The sequence below is a fragment of the Condylostylus longicornis genome, unplaced genomic scaffold (genome assembly GCF_029603195.1).
Source record: "Condylostylus longicornis isolate FDR11 unplaced genomic scaffold, ASM2960319v2 ptg000667l, whole genome shotgun sequence".
Lineage (NCBI taxonomy): Eukaryota > Metazoa > Arthropoda > Insecta > Diptera > Dolichopodidae > Condylostylus > Condylostylus longicornis.
In genome coordinates, this window is record NW_026578617.1 from 7,720 (window position 1) to 19,824 (window position 12,105).

The 12,105-nt window shown below is 45.7% G+C and overlaps 1 protein-coding gene across 1 annotated transcript; it reads left to right on the forward strand.

Annotated features, from left to right (window-relative positions):
• Positions 1-6,074: 6,074 nt before the first annotated feature.
• LOC129617859 (uncharacterized) lies at positions 6,075-7,617 on the forward strand. Its single transcript, XM_055532900.1, has 7 exons — positions 6,075-6,557; positions 6,601-6,737; positions 6,790-6,869; positions 6,919-6,956; positions 7,149-7,275; positions 7,330-7,398; positions 7,445-7,617. Exons 1-7 carry the CDS (start codon positions 6,075-6,077, stop codon positions 7,615-7,617), a joined length of 1,107 nt encoding a protein of 368 aa, XP_055388875.1.
• Positions 7,618-12,105: the final 4,488 nt, after the last annotated feature.

A 12,105-nucleotide genomic window follows, 5' to 3' on the forward strand; every position in this document is an offset into this window, starting at 1 on the left:
ACTTACCCATTGTATCTTGAGTATAAAAGGCCTCAAAGACACTTTGTCGTTCATTCAATGATAAACACTCGTTCTAGGTGACATCAGCACCCTTAACGCATTCATGGACGTTACCACAGATCGCCCGACGGAGCTTGTCCTGGGAGGAAGCGTACGCCATGATAACTGTCCTTGGTTTGCCACCAATGCGGCCGCAAATTCTCCTGTCTATGTCAACCTTCAGGTTAACAAGCAGGTGACCGAGGATCCACCCTATTGAAGCAATTGCCCCATTCACTGCAGGCAAAAAAACGATGCGATCCATGTGGACGCGATTTCAAATGGCGTCGTTCTCTCCAAGACCACATTCGTTCTGCCCATGATGTGAGCTCACGGTGTCGCAACAGTCGGTACAATACTTTCTTCTGTTGCAGAAGACGAAATACAAATGCAATTACTCCGACAAGGGTGTTTACAGACAGAAGCGGTCGCTCGAAACACATTAGGGCTGTAGACACGGTGAGCTCACAGCGTCGCAGGAGTCGGTGATACTTTTTCTTCTGCTGCAGGGAGAAAATCACCCATGCAATAGACTCTTCTCGAACGATCGTCCATGTGAATAGTCTTATGATTGGATAGACAATCTCAAGAGACACATTAAGTCTGTACACGACGTGAGCTCACAGTGTCGCAGGAGTCGACGCAATATTCTTTTCTGTCGCAGAAAGAAATTCACTCGTGTCCATGAGTCTTATAGAAGGAGAGACACTCTCCAGGCACACGTTAAGAAGAAACATCAGAAGTGTGTTTCTGATTCCTAATCGTATTGAATTGCTTCGTCGTCACAAGATGGAAAACTCAATCCGTGCTGCTCGTTTTCAGGGATCTTCGAAAAGCGATAAACAGCAAGATATTACGGTCCCGGTGGAAGTGAGTTCCTGATTCGCATAATATTGAGTAGCTTCGTGGTTATTGGATACTCGTTTCGTCCTAGTCATGTTCTGTTCTGTCCGTCGACAACAACCACCACAACAACGACAACCACAATGATTCGAACAAGACGCCAAATCTCTTCGAGAAGCCGAAGAACTGCGATGGAGGCGACACGAGCAACAGTTCCCGTGCGAATTTAGGGTCTCCCTCGATGTATGAAAGTGAAGGGATGATCTCACCATAAAGAACATCACCTTGCCGGAGTAGATGCTCGTCCACTTCAGACTGGAGCGAAATGTGGCTAAAACAAAAGTCTTTCGAACAGCGATTTCCAGTTTGTTCTGGTTATCATTGAATGGAGTTAAAAGTATAACAGCCTAGCAGTATAACAAGTGGCACGAACGCAAACATCCACACAAGTCTGCAGCATTGACAACTGCATAGCATGTTCTGCCCTTCCGAAGCACTTGGCAGACTCGGAACTGCTTTGAAGGAAGCAACCACCACAGTGTCAGAAATAGCTTCAAACGAGAGCCACAACCACTCCGGAGATAATTAAGAAGGCACCACATAACTCTCCTGAAAAGAATCGTGCACGTGTTGCCGAACGCCTGACGCTTTCACCTCTGGAAAGGTTTCGTTTGAACACAAATTTGTCAATTAAAACTGTTCCCCCAAAGGAAAGACCTCCACATACAGGAGTCGTCACAGACATGTCTGAGATAACTGACAATGAAGCTATTGATGATTGACTAACAATACCAGTTTGCGCCAACAGGATGAGGAAAAGAAGCGATCCAGCTTGATTGATGGCAAAGGGGACGATAAACTGCAACATAGTGAATGTTGGCGCATAAAACGAAGAGCCATTACCTTTGCGTTGGAAACATATGGAAGAACTGATCTTTTGAGGAACTTCACCACTGGATAAAATAGCGAAGGAACAGTGATCCCGAACAATTCGTCCGACGGCAAGCTGCTTGTTGACAGTGACGAAGCATTTTCAGATCCAGATTTTAAAAATGGATTCGTTAAGCCCCCACAAAACTCCAACGGTAACACAACCTGAAAATTAAATAGTGACTAGAGAAGTAAGAGTTCAATGACTGGGTTTACAAAACTTCTCAAGTTGCTAATACGAACCAATCCACTGTAATGGGGTCATTATCATCTATACGGCAGGTACACTTCCGAACATAAAGAATATCTGCTATACAGATCGACGCAATAGATGATCGTTCCTTGCCACAACAAAAATTGCACGTTCTTTCAGTGCGTGGGAACGTGCCTGATACCAGATTGACCCAACAGTTTGACAGCCGCAGTTCCTTAAATCGGGCGTTGCTAGCCCAAAAATTCTGATGGTTTTTTGACGAAATTCTCCAAGAGTTTTTTTGAACTTGTTCTCCATTCTCATTATTTTTCGTTGATTTGTCCAGTTTTCAATTCCTTTCATTCCGATGTCAGATAAAAATCATTGCGCCGAGCCGCTCTCAGTGGCGTGTCTTGACGTCTCCTACTCCGTCAAAGGGAAGAATTTGCTTCGTCACGTTAATCTCCTCGCTGAGCCTGGAGAGCTTCTTGTTGTCGTTGGACCATCTGGCGCAGGAAAAACCACCTTGCTGAACAACATCGCATTTCGTGCGAAAGGTGGCGTTCGAACAGGAGATGTCTTGTACAATGGATATCCCGGGACTGAGAAAACATTTCGAGAGCGATGTAATTACGTCATGACGGATGGCAGACTTCTGCCTTATCTCACCGTTCATGAAACTTTGATGACAGCCGCGAAGTTGAAATTGCCAGAAGCCTCTAAAGTGGAGCGAGCTGCTCGTGTCGAGCATGTGATGGGTGAACTAGGACTATTGCGTTGCCGTGACACTTACGTCGGTGGCGAATGGAAGAAGGGAATCAGTACAGGTGTGTGGAATGAATCTCGGATATCGATTTCAAGCTTCTTATCTGTTAGGGGAACGCAAACGTGTTTGTATCGCGATCGAGCTGCTGAGCGAGCCCTCAGTATTGATTTTGGATGAACCTACAAGCGGGCTTGACAGTACATTGGCCTGCGAATTACTCAGCCTATTGCAGCGGTTGACGAGTAATGGACGTACAGTTATTTGCTCCATTCACCAACCAACCTCTCAAGTAAGGACTTGAAGATGTTTCCGTGTCGATCACTCCTTCTTCATTCATTTTTCTCATTCATTTTCCTCATTCATTTTTCAGATGTGGAGTCAATTCGACCACGTCGCTCTTATCTCTCGTGGATCGATCGTGTATCATGGAAAAGCCGCCGATGCGAAATCATACTTTGCACGATTGGTGAGTGAGGCGTCAGTGTTGTACAAAAGATTCCTTCTCTTGTATTCCTGTTGTATCTTTTTTGTATCTATTTTGTCTTTTTTGTATCTATTTTGTCTTTTTTGTATCTATTTTAGGGTTTCGAATGTCCCAAAAACTATAATCCAGCAGATTATCTATTAGGATTGATTTCTAATATTGAAGATGAAGAGAATGCAGATCAGCTCTCTATGAGGGATTCAAGTCGTGGAAATTCAACAGCTGAAGCATCAAGCCGTCGTGGTTCGATAGATGACACCCAAACTCCCGAACTTGAAGCAGAAGGTGGAATTCTCTCTTTTCCTGCTGGTGGAATGGACACGGTGAAACTGATCAAAGCGTTCGAATGTTCGAAAGAGGTAAAGAAGAGTGAATTGAATATAGAAGTCGAGTAAACATAATAATCTGTTGTTCAGAGCGACGTACTGAAGAAACGAATTGATGTGATCCAAAATTCTATTCATGAAAATCAAGGCGTTGGAAAAACAAATCGAGTTCGTCCCGTTTCAGCAACAAAGTCGTGGTTGCGAGAAGTGCACGCATTGTATTGGGTAAGAGTGACCGCATTCCGATACGTCAAAATAATGCGGTGTTTTTTTTTACAGAGATCATTTAAGAATTCTATACGAAATCCGATAGTCTGTTGTATCATGCTTCTTGTTCAAGCGCTTCAAGGAATAATTCTTGGTAGGAGTGAATGCCATGATATCAACAATTCAATGCCAGATTCAATGATCAATACCAGACGCAAGTAGGAGAATATACATCGACTTAATGCATTCTTTCAGGTGGGATATTCTGGCAACTGACTGCCGACGTCTCCACACAGAAGCCCGTTCCCTTCGATCCTGCTGCTTTCGTTCAAAACGACTGGATTCAGCTATTCATTCATGGAATAGATGGACGGCAGCCTCTTCTTGATGCGTTGGAATCTGGAGTGGATGGAAAAGGGAGTCAGCCATTGCTGGAACTGTTGAACGACGAAAAATCAATGATGTGGTTGAGAAATACGACTACCTGCGCAGTTGGAAAAATGGTCCTGAATAGTCACGACTACCCAGATTTCGGAGTTCGCCAGAATCAACCCAAGGATCTTAACGACGAATTTATTCTGAAGGAGACTGTCGGGAATCTGATTGGTGTGTTGCAACAGCTCGATTATCAATATATGAAACGAGACATGACTGAAATTAAGAAAGATCTAGAAAAGGCGACTGACCCATCGACCTATTGGCTCGCCATATCTCGATACGCTGCGAAGGATGCTCTCAACCCTTTCATGACATGTTCGGGATATCCAGCGTTTCCTGTACAATCGGATAAGAGAAGCTTGATTACCGTTGGCGATACAGGAATTGAAGACGCCATGTACGATTTGGTTGGAGTTGGTTCAAGAGATTTTGTTTCAACATCATCTGCAATCCTTGATCGTCTACGAAGTTGTGACAATCGTGCGTGCAAGTGGATCGGCAATAAATACGACGACACTTTAAAGCTGGGAAACGATGCATTTGTCGCTGTGATGGCTGTTGTTAATATTCTAGGTGCTTTGTTCTTCATGGTTGCTAATCTAGGATTCGCGAGTTATGACGCCCTTCTCACATTTCCCCAAGAGCGTGCTTTGTTCAATCGAGAATCGGCCAACGGGTTGTATCGCACCTCTTCTTACTTCCTGGCGAAGAATCTCGCGGATTTGCCCTTCCAACTTTTCCCTTCCTTTGTCTTAATCACCATTTACTACCTCTTCGTTGGTTTGGGAGGAACTGTTGGCCAATATTTCCTCTACTTCCTTATTTGTTCGGGAATCACTTTTGCGGCTTATGGGTTTGGGTATCTGGTCTCTGCAGCATCACCCCGCCTGGAAATTGCAGTTCTCGTTGCGCCTGTTGTTCTTGTGATCTGGTTAACAATTGCTGGATTCTTCCTTCGCGATGAGCAGATACCAAAGTGGATTGGCTGGCTGTCCTACGTCTCCTTCTATAAATGGGGATTTTTCTCTTTGGTGACAAATCAGTTCCCATCTGGTGGATACTTCGGTGTTGTCCCAAATCATGTAGCAGTTGCGATGGCTGGAGTGTCCGAACCCCTCTGGCTCACGATGTTACTTCTATACGTCTTGGGGTTTGGATATCGTGTTGTAGCATTCTTGGCATTGAAGTACACAAATCGTTCAGTTGGTTTGCAATCATAAGCTTTTTTGGCGTGCTTTCTAGTTCTAAGCAAACTTGAACAGTTGCACTCATAGACGCAGTTGCGAAGAAGTTGTCACTTGAGAGCAACACACAACCACCACGCCCTCCTACTCATGAAGGCTCCCGTTTGACTCGATGGTCGAGTATCCCGCTTAAGCACTTTTGACACTTGCTCGACGAAGTAAACTTTCTTAGAGAGACAGATATTCACCCAGTCAGGCATCACATATTTTGGATGCTCTGGATTTTTGGAATTCGCTAGTACTGTGATGCCAAATTGATACATTTGTGCTTAGCGCAGTATCTGTTGTTTCTCTCCTTTTTCCTTTTCGTGTAAAATTGGTGCAGGGGAGATAGAAGTAGGACCAAAGATATTTAACAGAACAAAAAAGTTGTAGGACGAAGAAAGAGGCATCCCATAGATCACACTCACCAGTAGTACAACGCTTTTCTCTACATTGTCGTACTATTCAGAGATCCAAGCAAGCGCGGGTAAACGCGGGAGGAGTTTAACAATCTTGGGTCCTCCGGTATTTTATTTTTACTCAATTATGTCCCGAATTCCTGCGTTAACAACAAGCTGGACCAGATATAACAAGCACTATTGTAGCAGTCACTCAGATTAGAATGAAGGACGACCTGCAAGAAGAAGATTGGGAATGTTGTCTGAGCTCCACCCACAAGTTCTACGCGAGAAGGCATCAGTCGTATATAGAACGATTAGACAGCGACAAAGAGACCCTGGAATATTTGATGTCAGATCATCTGAGAATGGGAGGAGCTTTCTGGGGTTTGGGCGCCCTTGATATGATGGGTTTCTTGAACAAGCCACCTCTGAAGTCTACAGAGATGGTGTCTGAATGTTTCGATCGCAAGTCTTCGGTTTCCTCGAAAACGATAGTCGCATGGATTTCTAAGTGCTGGGATCCTCTCCGTGGAGGCTACGGCTCAAATATTGGCCAAGACGCCCATTTGACTTCAACACTAGTGAGTGGCTTCTTTTGTTGTACTTATTGGGGATGTCAGTATGCTTTGCTCATTTTAGCGATGATGAATTCTCTCGATGAAGTTCAAGTAGAACCACTGATCGCTTGGGTTCAATCCCTCCAGGTGATGTTGATCGAAGACAATCTCGTTTAAAGTTGTTCATCAGAATCCTGATGGCTCATTCTCGGCGGACGAATGGGGAGAATCAGACGGCCGTTTCATTTATTGCGCTATTTGTATATTAACAATCGTTAATCGGTTGAACTGTATCAGCACGGAAAAAGCACGCCATTGGATCATCCAGTGAGATTTGTTCACCTTGACTGTGATCACTCTCACTTTTGAATTCTTGCAGATGTCATAATCCTGATGGAGGATTCGGGAACGTTCCGGGAGCTGAATCCCATGCAGCATATGTTTTTTGCTCTGTTGGAGGTATTCACCTATATTTGCTTCTTGCCGGTTTTCCATTCCATTCCTCCAGCTTTGTCTCTTCTAGAAAGTCTAGATTTAATCGATCGGGTAAAAACACAAGAAAACACTTTTTCCAATAACTTCGAAACCTCTTCGATTTCTTCTTCTTCTATTTCTTCTTCTTCTGTTTCTTCTTCTTCTATTTCTTCTTCTATTTCTTCTTCTTCCATTTCTCCCTCCTTAATACGTCTTTAACTCTCTATCTGAACGAGTTGATTCAATTACATCCTTATTCTGTAGGACGCCGTTGGACGGTGGCTAGTCGAGCGCCAGATTCCGGGTCGATGTGGAGGTTTCAATGGACGACCGGAGAAAGCTCCAGATGTCTGTTATTCCTGGTGGATTCTATCAGCGCTGAAAGTCATTGGTGAGTCCCGAAACCCGACCAAGAACTTTTTTATTAAGACTTTGCTCTCTTCAGGTCGAGATCACTGGATTGATTCTAAAGCGCTTACAGATTTCATTCTAAGCAGTCAAGACGAGGAAGGAGGTAAATGCGCATTTCTCCTACTGGTTCAAGATTTGTTTATTTCCAGGGATCGCAGATCGTACTGGAGACATTGCTGATGTCTTCCACACATTCTTTGGGGTAACTGGTCTATCGCTTCTTGGGGCAGTCAGGGAACTCAAACCGGTTGATCCAGTGTATTCGTTGTCGTTAGATGTTGTCCGTAGAAATAAGCTACCTGGTGCCTTCTACTCTGAATAGTTACACTTTGCAAGAAATTCATTAAAAAAAGGTTCCACCATAAAAAACAGTGCTACATTTACCGATGCCGCTTTGAGTGATGGTGGTTGTGGTTGTGGTGCGTTCTCTTAGGATTTCTGGAGCGTCTTGGCGAAGAGACATTCAGCCGCTGAGCAGAAGGGGATGGTACAGGATTGTACAACGTGAACGGTGATGGAACACCTGCAAATTGGTTTGTTGCCATGACGGTGTATTGATTGCTTGCTGGTAGTGAGGGTGATGAATTGTTGAGCTGCTTGGGATGAAGAGAGCGACGAGAACTCTTGCACAGATCGGCAAACGTCCCCTTGTCTGTTACGTCACCTGACTGGATTAAATGAGAACGACTCCAAGTTGCATAGCCTGACCCCTGAAGACGCTGCGTTTGATGCGGATGACTATTCTGGTATCTCGGCGGAACTGTTTGGGAGATAAACGGTGATGGGCTGAGAAGCGAGGTAAGAGGCAACACTCCAGGGGGAGTGGTTGGAGCTGCGGGCTGTCGAGCGCGATAGATCGGCATATTTGAGAACGACTTGAGTTGCGATGATTTGGTTTGTGCGGTTTGTACAGGAAGAGAATTGCTGATTTGAAAGACACGATGTATGCTGTTGAGAGATGTTTTAGTTTGTTGTACTGGAAGTGGGGACTCGAAGGATTTCGTGTGGCGAGGAGAATGCTGGTGTGAAACGAGTTCCGGGGAGGCCGGACCTCTCTGAAGGACAAAAAATCATCCAAGCCTTTCCAGTAGACAGCCTCACCTTGCTGTGATGTCGTCTATGCTTCGATTCGTCCATGTGTACATCCGACATTTGGGGAGGACAGCTGCCAAACCGAGTGGACGACGGCACTTCTTTCTGGGGACTTCCTTCTGATAGCTCGATGGTAGAATCAGGAATTCCCCACGAAACGCGCCGGTTGGACTTTGGTCGTACATGAGGAGATCTCCGCGACATTTCGGTGTGACGCTGACTACTTGCACCGGTGAGAGGCTGACGAGTTTCGAAGCTTCCGTAATCGCTGGGGGCCGCCAAAGCTTTTCGAATCCCTCTCCGGAATTGTTTTTCAACTCGCGCTTCTAATCTTCCTCTGTCGTCGTTCGTTCCGTCCCTGTTGCTCTGTCGACCTTTACTTGTTGATGCAAGAAGCCGCTCTAAAATTTTTTTGGCCTCTTGTTCAACAACTCTCGTTATTTTCGCTTCGTCAGAATGTCTGGAACAACGATTTGATGCTCTCGGCGACAGAGTGTTGCTCCCCCCACGAGTCTCTGCGGCAGAGCGCGTCGGGCTTGATTTTCGGCGGGAATGCGCTCTTCTTGAACTCTTTCTATCTTCATTTCGACTCTTCCACGGCTTGATCTTCCATCGAGACACGTTTGGGACTTTGATAGAATCATCAGAGTAGATACGTTGTCGCGAAGAGTGCGATCGTGTTCGCCCGCCAGGAGGATCGATTGGTGAAGGATCTTGTGATTGTTGCGCGAAATTCGCAAGCATGTCATTAGAGCAGGGCCCGGAACGGAGTTTGGTGTACGCGGCTGAGTAGGCGACGACCGCAGAGTCCCATGATCCATAAACGCGCGGTAAAAGAGCGAGGTATCTGCGAGAATGGATCCGAGATATAGATATACAATATATTACGATACATAACCCCGAGATATAGATATACAATACATTAAACCTGAAAAATTCAAGCAATCATCTCAGCCACTCACTTGTCCGCGTATTTCTTGAATAGATGCGCGTTTCCCGATCGCAGCGCTAGACGCATAAGAGATGAAGCCCAAGGAAGAAGATCCGTCAATAGGGCATCACGGGAACAGAGCTGGAGAGAAGGAGATGTAAAGGATGAAAATAGGACGTCGACTCGATGACCATCCCTGAGATCGAATAGTTAGACGAATCACTGTATCAGGTATGTACCTGCACATAGTCGAAGAATTCATCTCCGTGTAAGCTTGCTCGCTCGACCGTCGGAAGACCTCGTTCCCCTCCATACCAAAGCCCAACGTAATAGCGGCTGAGAAGATAATGACATGCAGCTGTGAGCCAGTGAAGTTGTCCTAGAATTTGTTTCCCAGTTGTGAATAAATACATCAGATAATTTAACCACGCTTCAGGTGTTGGTTGAGCAAAGTTGAGATCGAGTTGCGTGTAAACTGATTCCAATGTGGCTTCAACAACTGCTGGCGTGACTGTGTCCTCAAATGTCAGCTCACACTTTGGACAAAACCAGCTGTTGTCATCCATGTATTGGATGTAAGAAGGCAACCCTTTCTTATTCCCTTCAGGAATCGATCTCTGGTTGATTTCTCGATTGACAGCATCATCCGGATTCTTTCCTCGACAATGGGGACAAAACACCCGACGTGCAGGGTCTTCCTTCGTTTCACACCGTTCGCAACAACAAATGAACAATTTGTGAGCACGCAGTCGTTCCCGCCGGAACCGCGTTGATCCGAATAAGCAATCGGTGTACGCCATCGTTACCTCGTCGTTTCGCTTCAAAGACCTGAGGGCAACGTAGCAAAGCCGCTGCCCTGGAAGGCTACGATACGATGCAGTTGGCCGGCAACTGTGATTGGCGCGCAGGCCGACAGGAAAGATCGCCCAGAGACTCTTCTGGCGAGCAGATAAAGAAGACGACGTTACTGCTTCTGCTGAAACTCCATGAGCGTTGCACTTCATGACGGAAACGAACCATTGAAATGCTTTTGCGGTTTCAGAGTCACTTGAGAGACTTTTGATCTTCTCTCGGTCGCTTTCTGACAACAAATCAGTGTGTGCTTTGACAGTTGAAAGGGTTTCCAGCTCAGAGGTTGATAGCCTTCCAAACCGGTTGAACATTCCGACCATATCAGTCGGACAGACGAACAGCGGACTCTCGACAAGAATGACATCGCCAGCGCCGATGTTCATATTGGCGAACAACCCGTATCCTCCATAAGAATCAGGGCGGACTGACACCTTCGAGATGGATGGTGTTCTCATGTGATTGACTATCCTGTAGACCAGGATCACGGTTGCATGTCGAATGCTCTATCGTGCCAAGGGACCAGGCCAGAATATTTAGATTGGTATCTCATTGTATCAAAACACAATAGCCGTCTATTCTCGAATTATCTGTCCATTCTCGGATTATCTGTCTCTTCTTGAATTATCTGTGCGATTCGACTATTCTTGAAAATGGGGTGGACTTGATGACAAGAGAAACAGATTCAATGATTCCAGTAGACGCGCAGAACAACTTCGAAAACTCTCTTGAATTTGTTTCTGAGAAGAAGAATCGTAGTTGAGGACTTTTGATGATGCAACAAACCTGGAGATGGAGGGCTCTTGCTGTGCTATCGAACTGGAGAGTGCAGCGATGAAGGCCCAGTTTCTCTTCACTTCACTGACAGGCCAGTTAGCAACAGTGTGTGTCGTTGAACTGTGAAACAGAAATGGTTGTAAGAGCATCAAGTATGACGCGAAAGCTATTTGACGCATTTGAGCCCGAGTTCTACTGGTACCTTCGGATCACTTGCGATACTTCCTTCTTTGGATCAAAAAGTCGGCGATTGGGTGTGTCCACGACAAGCAAGGGAGTTCTAGCTTGTCCTTCGCTTGGCGCTGCAGGTGCTACTTCTGGAGCTACTGGATACGCGTGGTATGCTGCGGAGATGACTGCTTCGACTTTAGCTTCAAACTTGGTACTCAGAGGAGGAAGGCTCCCAATCCTTACTGCAAACTCGGGTGGAATCGCTGCAGGATTCCCTTCAGCAATGAAGTCAATGTGAAGCTGCGTTGGATCCCCTCGGCTGGTTGAACAGAAGAGGATGCTAAAGACGGGCAGGATTTCCGAAACAGTCGCATGGTATTGGTGTTGAGAATGGGGGGTGAGGAACAGAAGAAGCTCTGAGTGAACAGCAAAATAGCGCTCGACGAATTCCTGAAAAGAATACATTGGTGGCAGATTCCAACAAGAAGGATTTGATTCGTCAAGAGCCTACTTGATTGGGTTGAGCTGTGTGTTGATTGATCCGACCGCGAATTAGTGTCAATTGAAGATTTAGGGGCTGAAACGAAGGTGGAGACTTTTGGTGATGAGCGGCAGAACTGAGTGTTTGATCGGGAGCAGTCAGACTTTTCGGATCTGAATATTCTGAAGAATCAGTTGAAAACTCAGATGCGGTCGAAAAACTTCTGAACGGTCTTGAAGATGCAAACGCGAGACTGTCTTCGAGAACTCTCGTCGAGGAGGCGTTCAGGAGACTGCCGTCTCCGGAACTGTCGTTGGGACCTTCCTCATTATACCAGTAGGAAGGGAAGCTGCCGGTCGACAAACCTGGAGAGGAAGCGAGTCGAGTTGGGAATGTTCCAAAACCGAATTTGTTGATGATCAGGAAACAAGGATTCTCGAAGATCTAAAATAGGACGACGCGTAAGATGTCGCAATGCACGCCAAAAATTCGGAACAGAAGAGCCCCGT

What these genes read in the sequence shown, in the direction of transcription:
- LOC129617859 (XM_055532900.1), top strand. Translation starts at nt 6,075, where the DNA reads ATGAAGGACGACCTGCAAGAAGAAGATTGGGAATGTTGTCTGAGCTCC. An exon ending in GCACGCCATTGGATCATCCA is followed by an intron (nt 6,738 to 6,789) that starts GTGAGATTTGTT and finishes GAATTCTTGCAG; the next exon opens with ATGTCATAATCCTGATGGAG. An exon ending in TGTTTTTTGCTCTGTTGGAG is followed by an intron (nt 6,870 to 6,918) that starts GTATTCACCTAT and finishes CCATTCCTCCAG; the next exon opens with CTTTGTCTCTTCTAGAAAGT.